General features: G+C 40.5%; 1 protein-coding gene across 1 annotated transcript; it reads right to left on the bottom strand.

Annotated features, from left to right (window-relative positions):
* Positions 1-2,682: 2,682 nt before the first annotated feature.
* On the bottom strand, positions 2,683-13,916 carry LOC148428607 (uncharacterized). Its single transcript, XM_088421828.1, has 3 exons — positions 13,666-13,916; positions 7,367-7,419; positions 2,683-4,278 (listed from the first exon to the last, which is right to left on the bottom strand). Exons 2-3 carry the CDS (start codon positions 7,396-7,398, stop codon positions 3,522-3,524), a joined length of 789 nt encoding a protein of 262 aa, XP_088277954.1. The 5' UTR covers positions 7,399-7,419; positions 13,666-13,916; the 3' UTR covers positions 2,683-3,521.
* Between the last annotated feature and the right edge of the window lie 4,548 nt (positions 13,917-18,464).

Raw genomic sequence — 18,464 nt, 5'->3', positions numbered from 1 at the left:
ATATATATATATATATATATACACTTATATATGTATATATATATGTATATTTGTATATATTATATATATATATACAGTATATATATATATATATATATATATATATATATATATATATATATATATATATATACACTTATATATGTATATATATATGTATATTTGTATATATTATATATATATATATATATATATATGTACACACACATATATATATATATATATATATATATATATATATATATATATATATATATATATATATATATATGTTTATAGCATCAGTATCATCACATCAGTTTTTGGATGTATTACATATCTTTTATTGTTTATTTTTTGCTGTGTTTTTTTTGTTTTATTTAATGACAAAAAATATGGAAATAAAGAGGAATATATACAAAGCTGACATAATGCATGTTATGAGTGTGTCCTTAAACTTTCCATCGGACATATACCGCAAAATCTTGTTGATAGTACACCCCACCCCATTTATTTTTGTGTTTTTACACAAGCCAGCAATTTTTTAAATGCCAATCTGCTGGCTTCTTTTAGTGAAAATAATTCTCTAACAAGCTCGGCTAACACGAGCTGCTGTTAGCTGCAAGAGGCAATTGATGCTAACAGCCAACTGACGTACCCCTCCTCATTACGCTAATTATTTGAAGTAAGATTACGGTCGTTATAAAAATACAAGTCTGTACCACTGTGTTTGTTTTTATAATTAATGTGTAAAATACGTCTGGGATTCTTTTTCTATATGGGAACAAACTGCACATTAACCACATGATTTTTACGATAAATGTTAAGAAAATACTTGCTGGGTTACAAGAACGCTAAACTGGAACCGGACAGACTTCTGTGAGCGGCGTTGATGGGGGCGAGGGTGCTAGTGGTCGGACCAGACCTGCATAACACACAAAGCTACGTCACCCCGCCCGTGGCAGCGAGCCGCCTTCCTTTTCCCCAAACACACACACACAAGGTCGCAGCGGGGCGGAGCAGGCGCAGGCACAAACTGCAAATATTGACTCCTGTTGCGCACATAATCGTGTTTACCCGAGTTCCTCGCCAGGAGTGGCTATCAAGTTTCCACAATAATCCTTTTTTTTTTTTTTTTTGTGGCAAATGCACATTTATGAGCGGCTTCTCTCTCACGTGTTTAATTATTTAAGCCGCCATGGTGACAGGATGAAAAGCATGCGGAGAGAGGGGAAGCCTGGTCAATGTTTAACGGCGGTGAACGCAACAATTTCGCCTCTGGCTCCGGTTAAATGCGATATCCACTAAAATGAATGTAATATTTAACCCGAGGTAACAGAGTGTCAGGGAAGACATTGGGGGGCGGGGTTATGTGTGTGCGGTGTATTATTTTTACACCACCGGTGTTTTTCCCCCATCCTCCTCAGAGACAAAAGGAACCGTGCGCGCTACAATTAAGGGTGACATCAACGGCAACAAAGCCTTGAGAAAAAAAAAAAAAACATATTAGGCAGGCGTAACACACCTCGGGGAGCAAGCACGCATCTGCCTAATGGACCGAGTTAAGGCCGTGCACACAAGTGCTCTTTATTGTCAAACGTGCAAGAAGTGGTTGGTTGCTTGTATTCTTTCTCTGAATGGCTCTTGGTCAGGAAATGCAAGATAGAAGTATTCAAATTAAAGACGTTTTTTAGTAAATTCAACGCCAGCAATACTTTGTTTACTTAGTGTTTGTGACTGATTACATTCCCACCAATTTAGACATATGTTAATTAAACCGTTTTCTGTAGTTGTAGGGCAGGCAGTTATAAATAAAAACATCCAACATTTCAGTCACGCATTCCTCAAATGTGGGATAATAAACATGATGGTGAATAATTTCCCAGGGTCAAGCCCCTTAGCTGGCTTTGTTTTCGTGTTAGTGCTGTGTAACTGTAGAACCAAAGACATTGTGTTAAAGGGACCATGTGTAAGCTTTAGACCATAGGTGTGGAACTCCAGTCCTTGAGGGCCGGCCTCCTGCATGTTTTCCAGTTTTCTTTCCCCAACACACTGGATTCAAATGATTAGCTCATTAGCAGGCTCTGCAAGAGCTTTAAAATGATCCCAATCATTTGAATCAGGTGTTTTTGAGGGAAAGGGTTTGAAAACATGTAGGATACCGGCCCTCGAGGACTGGAGTTCGACACCTGTGCTTTAGACTGTTTTTCATCAAAAAGGAATAAATGATTATGAATTTTAAAAACTTGATAATAAATGTTTTCTTAACAACCAACAGTATGTTTTGAATAAAATTGTCGGTCTAGTTTTCGTTAAATTATGTTACATGGGGGGTGGCACTCCTCCAGATGCTGCCATGTCTGTTATAGATATGGACAATGGAGAGACAATGCAGCACCTCTGCTGTCCGTAGGGAAAAATGGTCTAAATCTTACAGTGTTAAGTGTAAGTACAAAAACAGAAGAAAAAAAAACTTATATGAGTGCAGACAGAAGCAGACCAGCACCTGACAAGTGACGGACCAAAAAAAAAAAAAAAAAAGTCAAATTTTGCTCTCTTGGGGTGGCGAAAAGGTAGGGCAAAAATACACTTATGGACTGATGATTACGATTTTGTCTGGCATTGTATGATTTTTTTTTTCTCCTGGTATTTTATATTTCCTGCTGTTTGAGTGGTCATTGAACGCATCTCAAGTCAAATGGGTTATGTGGCAACATTTTGTCATTTATTATGAACCAAAGAACAACCACGTGTCAACTCGCGTTGCAGGGGATATAAATCGGACTCCATGAACGTTTTTAGCATCGATATTATACCCGTTATTAGTATCCACCCATCCGTGGTACTTGCAAATAAGGTTGAAGATGCTTGCAAATACGTTCAAGTGGGTTTTCCAGAACCCCGCGTCGGCAGCGCCACGCTCTCCCGTACATTTTTCTTCAAAAGAATGAGTTCCAATGTGACACGGGCGGCAGAGCAAGAAGCCCAAAGGTGCTCATTAGCGACTGTGGCGGTAAGCAAGCAGTCCCACAGTGAAGCTGGATGGAGTCAACAAACGTTTGTGTGGTCCATTAAAATAGAAAAAAACAAAAAAGTAGAACATGAGACAAAGGTCCGTTGGACACAATTTGATTAGTTATCGAGTGGAGCGCTCACGGTTTAGCCATCGTTTGGAGGCGGAGCATATCCAAAGGCGTTAAGTCGAGGAGATACGCTACATAAGCCCATATGAGATAAGTTTAAATCTGAAGTTCTGGCCTCAAGCAGCTCATCGTCGATCCTGAGCTGATGTCACAAGCCGGCAGGGAACATTGGTCAAACGTTAGCTGTGCTTTTCCTCTCGCATATACGGTATACAAATAAAAATGACGGTGAGGTGAGGGTAAATGCGGAAAGTCTGCAGGATAGGGCGAGGAAATGCTGACTCCACGCTTAGGTTTCATATTTTGTGATGACTGCAAAGTGCTGACGCTTCAAGCAGTCTCGTGCGCGTCAAAGCTACATCCGCCTCGTAAACGGTTTGCCTCCGCCGCGCACGTCGCTTAGTCCTCATCCTCCCCGGCGGTGGCGGCCTCCAGGGCCGCCAGCGCCTCGGCCACCATGGAGTCCGTAACGCCGGCCGCTTGGTTCTCCTCCTCCTCGTCCTCGCTCTTCATCACGCAGATGCCGCTCTCCACCGTGGACACGTCCGCCGCTTTGGATCTCCGTCGGTCTCTGGTGTCGGCCGACCACAGGCTGGCGGTGCTGGTCTGGATGTCCACCGACAAGACGCTCGCCTCGTCCCCGGTGTCGCAGGGGTACTCGGGCGTCCCCCCGACTCCCTCGTCCACCTCGTCCGCCGACAGGCTCCCGTTGGTGGTCCCGCACTGGGTGAGGGGGCTGTCCCAGGGTCTGGGACCGCCTGAGACCCTCGGGTTGTCGTAGGCCTGAAAGGCGGGGTACACCGGCACCTGGCTGTGGCGTTTGTCCTGCATCACCCATTGTGGCCCCAAAGGGTCCGGCTGGATGATATAGAGGCCGCCCTCTGCCGGGGGAGCGCTGGCCTGCTGGTGCGACTGGCTGCTGGGCAGAGGCGCGGCGTGGAGCCTGTGGTTGACGTGGTTGTTGTCCACTTCTAGTCTGAGGCTGCTGTCGCTGGAGATGCTGTAGGCCAGGTTGTGGAAGCCCTCCTTCTCATCCTTCTGCAGGTGGTGGGTTCTGAACGAGTGGCCCCCGAGGGCTCCGCCTGAGAGGTTGTGCGTTCGGTAGAGGGAGTCCGTTTTCCTCACTTCCACCGCCGCCGACGGGTCGGAAATGTAACTGCGAAAGACAGGATAAACTATCGGTTACTTACATTTGGCAACAGAAGCCCATGAAACCGACGTTCATTTTATTTCACGGCTTTTTCCTTGGATGTCATGCAGGGAATCCAAGGAATTTCATCCAAGGACCGGGCGGACTTTTGAGAACACCGGTCAAGACCAAAACGGTAATACTGTGGTTAGTGAGAAACGCGGAATGCAGGTTTTGGGCTACCAAATGTCTTGGTCTTGCCTCGGTCTGGTTTTAGTCTTTGACTTATGGCCCCATATGAACGCCGACAAGATCAGAGCACTCTCACTGACGTGGGATAGGGCCTTAAAGGTAAATACAGTGGACTCCGTGTTACAACGTCCCTGACTTACGTTATTTTCATGTGACGTGGAATACTGAGTTTTTTCATTCCCTCTTTATGACATTTTCCGGTTTTGCAACTGTCATGACCCTAGGGGCTCGGCTGTAATTGTGTTGTTTCGTCTCCATCTGCAGACGTTTTTAGGTAACACTTATTTTCAGTTGCCGTCCCTGCAACGCGTCACTACAATTCTGCTATTGGTCGCCGTCTCCTCACGGAGATGCTGGTCTGCTATTGGTCAGCCTCACTCGTTTCAAAACGGCGGAACGGTAAAGCTTTGTTCGATCGCGAGTGGTTACAAAAGCGTATTTATCGTGCAATTTACTGATTAATTGAAAGTTGAAAGGGTTAGCCATGGGTCCCAAGATTGCTTGTGATGTTAAAGAAAGAAGTACGAAGATGATTCATATGGAAACCATGCTGAACATAACCCGATTATGGAATATGGGCATAACAAGCGCCGCTCAAAGGTACGTAAATAAATCCTTTCTATATTTTTAATTTAGGATGTTTTCTGATTGTATACACGTATGTCATATATACGTCGCACTTACTATACTATTTTGGTCGCAATTTTTAATATGTTTGATGTTTTTACCTGGGGTTCTAAACGCATTGGCGATTTGACATAGGTTTGGATTGCCCATCATACGGTCAATTCGCCTTCGACTCAACCGCATACGGATCAATCTCGTAACAAGGGGGGCCACTGTAATGATTCAGAACTGCTCCGGAGGAAGTACTCGGAAAGGTGAGTGTTCTTATGGTGCGTTTTTTGAATGACATGACGGTTTCTAGAATTCTGACAGGACTGTGGTTTTTCACGGCCTTCCGCCGAGTGCGTTTGTATGTTGGCGCAGGCACAGATATATTTGGAACAGACGGTTAAACATCGCCTGTTCCTGCTGTGTTTTTCACACACGGCCCCTCCTCCTCCTCCTCCTCCTCCTCATGTTTGTTTTGTCGTTTGTCGCCCAAGTCTCGCTTCCCCAACAGAGCTTGTCCATCTTGCACCTCTCCAGGTGTCTTTTTCCACGCTAATGGACTCCCTCTTTGCACCGGTCTCCTTTTTCAGGACTTTCATTTCATCAACAACCCCCTTGTTATTTCGAGAACGGGCTTCGTTCCTCCCCCCCGGCGAGCGGACACGCGGAGTCTTCGCAGAAAGGTTTAGTCTCTCGACCTCCCTCCCTCGCTCGCTCGCCCTGAAAGCTTCTCTTCACAAAGCTCCCCGCAAAGTCGAGAAAATTAATGTTTACCTCTCTTGTCGTACCAAGGTGAGGAACAAAAATAGTTGAGAGGCTCAAGGTCTTTTTGAAAAGAAAGGTAGATACAAAGGCATATTGTGCGCCTTTAACTGACATCCACCCTCTAGCTCACAGGTGTCAAACTCAAGGCCCGGGGGCCAGATCCGGCCCGCTACAAGATTTTAGGTGGCCCTAATTTCACTTGAATTTTTGCGCCTTTAACTGACATCCACCCTCTAGCTCACAGGTGTCAAACTCAAGGCCCGGGGGCCAGATCCGGCCCGTTACATGATTTTAGGTGGCCCTAATTTGACTTGAATTTTCTAGCTAAGACCAAACTTGCAAGTTGTCTTTAACATTTAAAAATTAGGGGAAAAAAAACAATTTTTTGGTTGCCAAACTCTCTTCTGAACAGTCTCTACTGGCCTCTGTTTTCAAAACTACTTAAGTGTGTGATGAAGCCACTTAATATTTATTGGACTTCACAGTCATTCCAGCCGTCTGACAGAAACTAGAAACTACTAGGTGTAATTAACTCATTCAATGCCAGGGAAATATTTTCATGTTTTTTTTTAAGCGTCCGGACTTTCAATCCCAGAATAAATTTCAATTTAATACTTAACTATCTGGAAATTAATGTCTCTAATGTACGTAAGTATCGATTTAATACATAACTTTCTGGGATTGAATGTCTGGACTCTTAAAAAACGTGAAAATGCGTCCCTGGCATTGAATGAGTTAATGTAAGTAAGGGCACGGCGTAGCTGTGCGTCAAAACTTGGTGTACATCGTATCCAAAAAAGTCTTATAGTATGGACCGTTTATAGTATGGACCCATATTTTTGGTCTTCATTTTTTTGGAAAAAAGAGCTTCTTATATTTGGGTAATGGTGGAAGTTTGTTATTTTTTACTTTATTCTTTGCGTTTTTTTGCGGGACTTGATTGCTGCGTTTGATATGGTGGACCATAATGTTCCGTTGGCGTCAATGGTAGCACTCGAGATTAGGTATCTGTTTGGAAGGCACCAACTTTTGTGTTTGCATTGGCTCCCACTTTGCCCCATTCTTGTCTGGTGTTCCACAGGGCTCAACTTTGGGGCCCCTCTATTTTCATTGCATTTATTACCCCTGGGTTTCAAGTTGAGTGGAGCTAGTTTATTTTAGACTATTCCTCATTCCTCATTCAGATATGAAGTGAGGCCATTTTTTTCTTCACATCGAGCCCCTCATTTGCATATAACCCTCGGCACATCCGACTGTATCTTCCCTCTTTCTGTCCACTCGGCTCTGACGCCTCAAGTCCCTGACCCGCATATCATTATGAGAGTCTTGCTATGGAAACTAATAAACTGATGAATGAGGATGAGAAATAATAGGGCGGAACAAGATGACCTGGTTGACACCCGGCATCTGGGTTCAATTAAAATAGATCTCCAAGCGCTCTTATCCCTGATAGACAACCGCCAACCACCAAACTCGTTCTCACCTTTTCATCATCCGGCAGCATCGACACCCCATTTGGCCGGCTGAGAGCTGGAGCTGCGGAGGAAGACAACTCATTAAAATCATTTTTATTTTTCTGTTGGTCTTCATCACAGAATAAATTCCACTCGTACGTCAAACGCTGTATATCCCTCGACCGAATTAACGATCCGGAACGTTTGCATTGAGGACATGTCACAAAGCGCGTTAATGGAGGGGGTTGTTTTGCATCACAATGGATGCCGAGTTATGGATTTGCAAGGCAAAAGGCTTCTGTGGGTCGAGGTCAGTCATCCAGGTCGCTTGCGGGTCAACGCGGGAAGCTCCCAGTACTCCAGGGCTGACTTGAGAGGTGTCCTCTTTACACTACTTTAGACTAAGACATAGTCTACACCAGACTTGTATCCTATAGACTTTAAGTCTGGTCCTGGAGAGCCCCTATCCGGCCTATTTGAATCTGGTATATTTCCTCAAACACCGGATTCAAATGTAGGGCCACCAAATGAATAAATGAGGAGTGGACAGGGGGTCTGTAAGCAGACCGGAAGGAGATATGAGAAGGCGCAGGTTCCTGTCCACTCTCCTCGCGAGTAAAAGCTAGTTGTCTTCCTTCTGGTTTGTTGTGTATTAAATGAATCTAAGTTGCATGAACCTAACAGCTACCGTATAGAGAGTTGTTTTTTTTTTGCTACATACAAAGTAGAGAGAATTATTCAGATTTAAAAAGATTATGCGGAAATTGATTATGTTGATTGAGTCGAAAGTCAGCATCAAATATTAGAGTGACATGACAATTTTAAGTCCACAAAATAAATCAAACTAACCCAGTGAAGTTATACATATATATTTATATATTTATCTCAGATTTTTTTCCAGAATTTTTTTAGTCAGAATTCTCTCCTCAAACAATATTTATATTTTTTTAAATTCTGACTTAATTCACAGAACTATCCCTTTATTCATTTGAATGAATTCTGACTTTACTCAGAACTTAACTAACATTGTAAACTATCACTTTAAAGACAGAATTCTGAATTTTGTCAGAATTCATTAAGCCAAATAAAGCGAGAAAGTCATAACTCAGGCAATAGTCAAAATTCGTAATTCTGACTCTAAATTTAGAATTCTGACAAAAAATCTCGTCAGAATTCTCACTTTATTCTCAAACAAAACTTTTTTTTACTTTTAATTCTGACTTCATTCTCAGAAATATCACTTGAATCTCAGAATTCTGGCTTAATTCTCTGAATTCAGACTTTAAAATCAGAATGATCTCTTTATTCATTTTAATGAACTCTGACTTTACTCAGAATTTTCACAAACATTTTAAATTCATACTTTAAACAAACAAAGTGAAATTCAGTCAGAATTGTGAATTCTGACTTTAAACTCTGAATTTTGCCCTGAGGATTCTGACAGAAAAATCCCTTAAGTCTGAATTCTGACTTTATATAGTCAGTTTTCTGAAATAAAAATGGGAAATAAGAAGGAATTAAACTAGATCGTCAAAATTCCGGCTTTTAACTGGGAATTCTGTGCATGCAGTCAGAACACACTTTAAGGTCAGAATTCTGACTTTAACATGAGAAATTTCTCACTTTAAAAAAAGATTCAGACTATTTCTTATGACTGTGACGGGAGAATTTAGAGAGTAAAGTCAGATTTCTTTGATAAAAGTGAGAATTCCGCCAGTTCTGTTTTATTTTGCGAGTGTCTAATCCTCTCCCATGCGTTACTTCAGCTATCGGCCACTTCTTATTTGAATTTCCGTCCTTGTTCCCGGCTCCGTTCAATACATCAGATACCGCTGCCGCTTTTTATGATTGGAAAGATGTAGGGATGATTACTGAAAAGCCGCCATTTTTTTTTCCGGCACTGAGGATTCCCCTCACAGGAAATTGAACCGTCTCATCTGCCGAGAAAGATGTGCAATGAATGCCAAATTGTTGGCGGTGAAACGTGGACTGGATTTCAAATCCATGGGAAACTCAAGACAATTGGGATTGTGTTTCACGTGTCAAGCAAGACATGAGGGCCTGTTTGATGTTGAGACACCGTTTTCACGTTAACCAAATAAAAAATAAAAATCCCCTTTAGCAAGTTTGACCTCGCGTTCTGAAATATTGACATCGTTCTGTTTCATTTCTAATCCGATGAAGGATTTCTGTCTTATTTCTCAGGCGTGAAGTGGCCAGTCTCTAGGATGATGTCATATTTCTCAGCCCGGGGGAGACGCCGCTGATGTGGGCGTGGCGTTGGGGAAGTGGGCAAACTGGTCGGACCTCCATTTCACTCTTCGTGGCGGTTTTTTCCCGCAAATTCCAGACTTTGATCGGGCCTCTTATCACCTCCTGAGCTTTTATAATCCATTTGACATGTTGATAATGTTGCTTTGTTGATTTTATTCCCTCCAAGAGCTTTTTGGTATTGTTACATTGTGTGTTGTTGCTCCCCGTAGAGCACTGGTGTCAAACCCAAGGCCCGCGGGCCAGATCTGGCCCGCTGCATCATTTGATGTGGCCCATGAAATGCTGATTTGACTTCCAAAATTTTTTTTTGTTCCCGATCTGTCTTTTGAACAGTTTTTACCGGCCTCTGATTTCCAAACTCGATAAGTGTGTGACAAACACACTTCAAATTTATTCCGGCCCTCTGAAAGAAACAATAACAACAATATGGGCCACGGTAAAAATGAGTTTCACATGCCTGCACTAGATGGAGCCGCGCTACAGGGAATGTCAACAAAGCAATCACGTCAGTCAAATTTTATGAATAGACAATCAGAAATTTTAATCCCAATCATGATATTGGGTGCCAGGATTAATTAAAATGATCCTTTGTGATATTAAGATTTAAAAAGCCGACTACTGTACCTCACATGTCTAATCAAGCGCTTTGTCATCCTATCACCAGGGGGCAATGTTTCCCACGTTGTTTCTCATCCTAACGTATATTATTGACCAGTGTGAATGTTGAGTTTCTCGCCTGAGTCCGAATATATCGGGTTAGTGCTAGCTGTTAAATGAGACCCATTTTGAAAACTTGGCAAAGACAAAATTGAGTAAATTCGGTTTGAAATGACCGAAAATGACGTTTTAACTGCTAATTAATTAAAATGTGCTTAAAAGTATACAATGTGCTTGGTTCGAACTGGGCTTCATTTTTTCTTTGGTTTGCACTCGGCAATTAAGTTCATTATTTACTTTAGTTAATTATAATTATTTGTAAGTATCAAGCCTAGAAGCCTTGTTTACAATATATACTGCTTGTTTGAAAAAAGAGCAATAAATAAACATGTTTGACCAAATATGATGAATAATCATGATTAATAATATTAAATCTATTTTTTAATCAAATGACACAAAAACATTTTTTGTTCTGGATCTATATTAAAACATAAACTTTTTTTTTTAGCTTTTTTTGAGATTTTTGAGCCTTGTTCCCATATAAATTGGAGCATATACAGCATATCAAAATTTCAAAGAGGGTTGTAAAAATGTTAATTGTAAAAAAAAAATACATTTATCCCGGAAATGCAGAGGTAGAAATTTAAGAAATTACATGACGATGAAGTTATTTTATTTTATTGCCCCCCAAAAACTGAAAACCGGCAGTGGTTGCACTGTATAAGGCTCACCGGATTGATTATAAGGCACTGTCAGCTTTTGAGAAAATTGAAAATTTTTAGATGCACCTCATAGCGCGGGAAATAGTCTACTCAAATTACTCAAGGACTCTTTTCACCCAGAATAATAATAATCATAACGCTAAGTAATGAACATTTGGCTGCAAATGGTGGCGCAACACAAGCAGACAGGCAACGGCACAATCCTCACAAGCATATATTCTTTATCCTCTATGAAGAACGACCATTATTATTGCATCTTATTGAGCCGTTGAGAGGAGTTAGAATAGTTTACAATTTATATATACTTAGATGTTCACCTTATGGGGGTGAGTTGGAACACTTCCACTTGATTTCCTGCATCTATTGAAATATTACGCAACACCGGGTCGCATGTCAGAACCAGAGGGCCGCCGGCAGGGCTAATTTAGACCCTCTGGAACACGCTGTGTCTTGAAATCATGTTGCGGTCTTGTGGCGAGTGCAAAAAAAAAAAAGTCCTTTTTTTTTTTTGAAAAAGAGGCATGGGGCTGCAGCGTGATGAAAGCGCTCAATTAGCCAGCGGCCCACACTTATCGACAGCGGCTCGCCCGGCAAACACAGCCGCCGCTGTGTTTTCTCCCACAGACCTGGACACCCCCCGAGCCCTCCGCGTACTTGTAAAAGGTACACATGATCCAACAATAATCATTACGCAACATTTGGATGTGCTAACGTTTGATAAGGGGATGTGAATACATGATTTTTCATGCATTTTTCTTGAGTGTTTATTTTCCTAAACCGTGTTTGGGTTTTGGACTAGTTTGTTTTGGAAGAGAAAATGTTTTCTTGGAGTTGCCTGGTTTTTTAGAAGATAAAATATGAATTTTGCAAAATTCGCCTCTTAATCGTGTCAGATTTTAACAGAAGAATACCCTGAACAAATGGATAGTTGTTTTCAGTTATGTAATTCAGAATGTTTCTCACATTATGCAAAGAGCCGGCCCAACACATGATTTTACGTGGATTCGACTTCAAGTTCCTGGCTAAAATATCAAACGTGAGGAAACTTTTAAGGAAAAAAAAACAAATTTTGTGTTCCCAATCCCTTTTTTGAAGAGTTTTTATTTAAAATTATCGAAAATTTATTTGGCTTTACAGTTATTTCGGCCCTGTGACAAGAACACAATAAAAATGAGTTTGACACCCCTGCTAGATCCCACAACACAGGTGTCAAACCCAAGGCTCGGGGGCCAGATCCAGCCCCCCAAATCATTTTATATGGCCCGCGAAATGCTGATTTGACTACAAGTCTCTGGCTAAAATACTAAACTTGCACGGTATCTTCAAATTTTCAAAGTTTTTTTGGGGAAAAAAAACAATCTCTCTTTTGAACATTTTTTACTGACTTCTGCTTTCAAACTAGCAAAGTGTGCGACAAACTCAAAACTGTAACTACAATGTGGCCCACACTAAAAATGAGTTTGGCACCCCTATACTACCGGAAGTGATGTCGTAATAGCACACCAAAAAAAGTAAGTTTACACCAAAGAGCTACTGGACAACTTCCAGTGCGCTACTTTATAATCAATGGTGAGCAACATTTTGGAATTTGAGATTTTACCACCCTGGAACCGCCTCGCACCTTCACCAACAGAGGGCGCTAACACACTGTAAAACCTCAATCAAATCCCTGATGGACCATTTCTGTGCCGTTTGCAGCTCCGTAAATACCTGAAGACGTGACAGTGAGCGATTCAAAGCGCGCTTGACAGATTCTGAGTTGTATTTAGTGATAATACCTACTATATAATAATAATCTTGTAACGGGCTTCTATAGGTCTCAAAAAAAAGCTTCTGCTTAAATACGGAGTAATTTTGTCGATAGTACCCCACTCCATACAGTAAGGAATATCTTCGACGTCTTAATGACGTTTTCCATATTTGTTTAAAATCATTTGACGCTTGCGGTAGCTCAATTGTCATATTTTATATCCTGCTGCAGGTCATTGACCCGCCATGAGCAAATAAAATTTGCATTCACTCTCTTTGACTTGTTTGGTCAAACAAGCTCCCGCGTGGGGCGGAGTCGACCGCGCCGGATCGCGAGGGTGCCGACGAGCGCCGCCATGTTGGCCTGAGTGCGTAATGGTCTGACGAGGCCCATGCAGGTTGGAATGTTGACATGGGTTACATGTGCAAACATAAGTCAAGGCCGCGTAGCACTCTTCCCAGGTAAAGATCAACCTCACCTGATTATTAAATTCCCTTTACTCATTAACCAGCTTGGAGTTTTGTTGTAATAACATTGTTATCGATACTCACTTGCTTTATATAAACTACTTTTTTTTGTATCCGCTTTGATGAATTAAGGTAAGCGCTGAATTAACCTAAAAAGATAAATAGTCAAAGATAAAGATAAATAATCAGAGATTAAAGATAATCAAGGTAAATAATCAAACTATTGTTAAAACAGACACAATTGGAGCATCTCAAATTACAGCATACACTTTTTTTATACATCTGAAATGGTAATTCCGTTAATTTGAATGATAAGTGGACGTAGTATTTGCTTATGATAAAACACAGCCGTTTTCTTTATTTTACGACGACTATGACAGACAAATCAACGCTGTTGGTGCGTCTTTTGAGTCAGTTTGAGGCAGATTTTCAGTTCGAAAGAGAAGCTTTGGACTTACCTGTTGCGCTACGAGAAGGTGTGGCACTTCGCCTTAGGTATCCAAAATCACACTTGTCATCAAGCTTCTTTCACTTTTTCTGTTAGTTTGGAGATCAAAAAGGACGATGGGTCCTTAATTTGTTTGAGGGGAAACCACCTCCGTCTTTGGGATGAAGTTGTTTGGGTCTCCCCCAACTCGGAGAGTCCTCGGTTCCATTTCTCCAAGTCCCGACACAAGTCTGAAGTGTGGGGATGACACACACGAGTCAAGTGGACCACTTTCAAGCTAGCGATAGTCCCGCACGCGCGTTTCCTGTTTTCAAAATAAAACGGATTAGCCCGTGAAAAAAAATCTCACTCTTTTGTTTGGTTGTGACTTCACAATAACTAAGCCAAACCGTTTTGTTAACATTTACACCACTAACAGAGCTTTAAAGATACTTTTAAAGCGAAGCAAACGCATTTGAATACACACAATACTTATGGTGACGCACGAAGGTTTCCTGTTTTCAAAATAAAATGACTTCGCCTGCAAACAAGCTCACGCTTTTGTCTATAATTTTTTACTTGAAAGTAACTGAAACAAACAGCGTTTTTTTCAAACATTTGCGGTACTACGGTTTAAATAGGCCTTTAATTACACATTTAAAACTGTGCAAATGCATTTGAATACACATTAAGAGAAGATGTTTCACAAGCAGGATAAAAATAGCCGAAACTGTACAGTGTTGACTTGTTTTATCGGGGGTTATGTCCTTTCTTTCTTTCTTTGTATTAATTTTTGTTTGTTGTGACTTAGAAGGAGGAAAGATATCAAGAAAAATAGTGAACAGATCTGGTCATATAGATGAAAATCCCTGTAGTCGAGTTTGACTTTTTTTAACATATAAACTGAAGAAAAAGAAAAAGTGCAATTGAATAGCAACGTAAAAACTTAAATAGTTGAAACTGCAAAAACCAAATCGTAAAGGTGCACTAAAAAAAACAGACGATAGAAACGTTGTTTATTATAACCACAAAAATGAACCGCAAGACAGCAAAGATTTATTGTATCGTAAACATCCACAGTACAAAGCATAAATCTAATACAAAGAAAGTTAAAATAAATACTACATAGAATAAAATAAAATATCTACTTTGAAGATAAAGTATTTTGCCAAACAAACACTCCACTGTCACTTGATCAACAAATGACATGCCTGAAGACAAGGGACTGAAAAACTGGTTTCCACTGTTTACAGATGCAGGGTTGTCCTCGAAAGGAAAATAGATCTTATCGCTAGTGTATAATTTGTTAGCTGCTGTCTCCTTGAAAGGTGTTGAAATACGTAGTTTGGCCTTGGCGCCTTTGACGCTTGGTGAACTGAGCAGAAATTTCCGCCAAAATTGAACATCTGCTTCACTGGGGCGAAATTAATTTGCACATTTTTCTTTGAGTGAACCAGCACAGCTGGCGTCCTTTTGGGGGCTTAAAAATTAAAACGTTAAGAGGCAAAGCAGCAGGAGAATTGTTGAAATGAAGTAACATTAAATTAAGCTCATTGACCTTTCAATTGTACATACTGCTATGCAATATGATTAAAAACAACGTTGAAAATATCACAAACTAAGAAAGACTTAGAGAAATAACTCAAGAAAGACTGGAGCTACTGAAGGCCACAGCTAGATAATTTAAATAGCTAAAACAATCGCTATCGCTAATTTTGGTGATGTGTAACTGTGCCTTTAAGACGGTGCATTTCTGGCAGCCAATCAGCATAGCCCTACTTTATTGCCGGAAGTGAGCGGGGATAATTAAAGTCGGCACGCATCAGGAGATTAAATGTTTGTTTCCTTTCACCATTTAACAACGATTCGGTGAGTATGGAATTTTTCTCGTCAATTATTTTAGTCCCCAGAACAAAAGACAACGTCCCAGTAAGGGGTTTGTTGTTTATTTTGTAGGCGAAGAAACCAAAGAAGCTTGCAAATCAAATGAATTGATGAGCGAAATGACAGACTCGCAACATTGGTAAGAGTTCACCTTCACATTTTTTTTTTTTAAAAAGGAATGAGAGTAAACGAGTGTATTGTTTTTAAAGAGAATCTCAAAGATTATCAAAGGTTTATAACTTTCTTAATTGTCTTATTTATTTTTGTTGACTGTACAGGATGGTTCAAACATTTTGATATCACACGATTAAATGTAAATGTGACAAACTACAAAACTTTTAAAATTTAAATATATGTTTTAAAATTTTGAAATAAATATTTTCGAAAAATGTCGATTTCACAAATGTTGATTATGCACGCCACCAGTGACAAGGCACTTGTCATTTTCCAAATGAAAAATTAATTAGAAATTAATTATAGACAAAAGATTAATTGTTTTACTGCTAAAATGTCAAATTAATTTAACTTTAGGTAGGTTTTGCACTGGCTATAAATGTTAAGTTTACGTTCAAACAGGGTTTAAATTGCCATTTCTTATTTTTGTCAGATTTTTTTTTCTAATTTTTTTTTTTTTTAAATTAATCAAACCTTCAAATTAATGTGTGTCAGGTTTACTTCTTCCATTAAAACTGAAATTGTAAGATTTTCAAAATATAAGTGTTCTAATAGGGCTGCACAATTAATCGAATTTTAATTGTGGTCATGATATTGACAATTAATTAAGGTCATCCTTTAAAAAGTCGTTGGGTTTCCCACGTGATTCCTAATATTTACGGTGCTAGCTGTCAATTGAGACCCATTTTGAAAAGTCTAAAAAATTGGAATAAATTTGGTTTGAAATGACAGGAAATTACATTTTGACTGCTAATTGATTAAAATTTGCTTAAACGTAAAGAATGTGCTTGGTTCTAAGTAGGCTTCATTTTTTTCATTGGTTTGCAAATAATTTAGGGGGGTGAATTTCTTTGAATTATTATTTACTTTATTTATTTTTAGTTTATTATTCTTATTTTTATTATTCTTATTCTTATTATTTGTAAGTATCAAGGCTTCAAGCCTTATTTATATACTACTTGTTTAGAAAAGGGCAATAAATAGATATGTTTGACCAAACATGATGAATAATCGCAATTTGAATATTGATCAAAATAATCGTGCTTATTATTTTGGTCATAATCGTGCAGCACTATGTTGTAAAGGTGTTCGTGTCCATGCTTTTCTTGATATGGAGAGGTTTATTTTGAAATGTTGTTCTTGCCTCACCACATTTGGGGGCGTGTTTTGCTGTCATGCAGCACATTCCTACGTGTATTCTGTTGCACTTGTGGTTATAGTAAAAAAAAAAAAAAAAAAAAAATCTCATGCTGTGGCGACAAATCTTGTGAGGTCTTGTCATACGAGATTTTGTACCACCCCTAGTTGATATTATGCACATTTCCTCATTGCGGTTTTGGTGTGAATATATTTTAGTGGGCATAAAGGTAGAGTTGACGTGTTTGGTCTCGGCTGGTTTATCTTTGGCAGCCAGAGGCTCCAGTTGAGAGGGAGGGCAACAAACCGGGTGAGTCAGAGGCTTCCCCGTTGCTACGAATACGCGAGCCGGATGGAAAAACCTGGGACGACAAAAAAGAGTCCCGGCTCACGGGGTAAACACGTTTGACAATGACGCGGCTATTTCGGGTGGGAGCAAATAAAAGAGGCGCTTTCACGCCGTACCAAACGAAACAAATGGTGACCTGTGGAGATCCGGCGCTGGGTAAACAAGCGCGCTAATTACACCGCTGTGTGATGCTCCAGGGTGAATGTATACGTATGTATGTACTGTATGAATGTGTGTGTGTGTGTGTGTGTGTGTGTGCGGAGCCCTCGCGGTGAGGACAGGCAGACGTGATCTCACCATCGTGAGAACGAAGGGCGTGGCCAAGCCTGTGGACCCCGATGTTGCCGTGGAGACAGGAGCCACACACGCACCGACACACACGCTAGATCTGCTTGGAGTGACACCGCAGGGAAATTAAAACAGCAGCCCAAAGCCCCAGGCGTTTCCTTGGCCAATCATTCTGGATTGCTTGGAAAGTGTGTGTGTGTGTGTGTGTGTGTGTGTGTGTGTTTGTGCTCCCCGCACAGGTGCAAAGCACACGCATGGCCTAATTCCAATGACAATCCGAGCCAACGTTGAAGACATATTCGCCACGCTTGTCCAGCATTTGTTGTCAAGCGGAGACAAGCAATTACCGGCCTATCAGACGCTTTCACACTATTGGGATACGCAAACAAATGCGTGTTTGTGTGTGCTTCGGGTTACGGACACGTGTCATCAAATATTTATCATAATTTTAGGATGTTGTCTGTCAACATCAGTGAGCTGATGTTTTATTTTATTTTTTATGACTTCTAAGCAGGGCGCAATATGATTGGTCGCTTGCATAGTTGAGTCAACGAGCCGCCTCTTTGAAGTTGTTGGCACTCACGATGGTAGGGAAGAGTTTGTGATTTGACAAGAATTTAAACCGAAAAAGCGTGTGAAATGGATGCTAAATTTATTTTGTCTGTAAATGTGAACTCAATAATTTTTTTGTGCACAATGAATACCTTTAAAAACACATTTTGACATTTGCTCTTGACTGAAAATGATATCACGGTCGCGCAAGTATATTCAGACCTGTTTGCAAGTATGTTCAGACGTGTTTATAAGTACCGTATTTTCCGCACTATAAGGCGCACCTAAAAGCCTTAATTTTCTTAAAAAGCAGATGGTGCGCCTTATAATCAGGTGCGCCTTATATGTGAATGGATATTTAGTGGGATTGGTAGATGGGGAATGAAGTGATAACGTAAGCTTTACCTGTTTATTTTGTGTGTTTACAGTTGAACAAGGTTGCTTTT

The sequence above is a fragment of the Hippichthys cyanospilos genome, chromosome 1, assembly GCF_059441005.1.
Source record: "Hippichthys cyanospilos isolate Australia breed blue-spotted pipefish chromosome 1, RoL_Hcya_1.0, whole genome shotgun sequence".
In the NCBI taxonomy this organism is placed as follows: Eukaryota; Metazoa; Chordata; class Actinopteri; order Syngnathiformes; family Syngnathidae; genus Hippichthys; species Hippichthys cyanospilos.
The sequence above is the reverse complement of the archived record's forward strand: the minus strand, read 5'-3'. Positions and strand labels throughout refer to the sequence as shown.

What these genes read in the sequence shown, in the direction of transcription:
- LOC148428607 (XM_088421828.1), bottom strand. Translation starts at nt 7,398, where the DNA reads ATGGGGTGTCGATGCTGCCGGATGATGAAAAG. An exon ending in TGCTGCCGGATGATGAAAAG is followed by an intron (nt 4,279 to 7,366) that starts GTGAGAACGAGT and finishes TGTCTTTCGCAG; the next exon opens with TTACATTTCCGACCCGTCGG.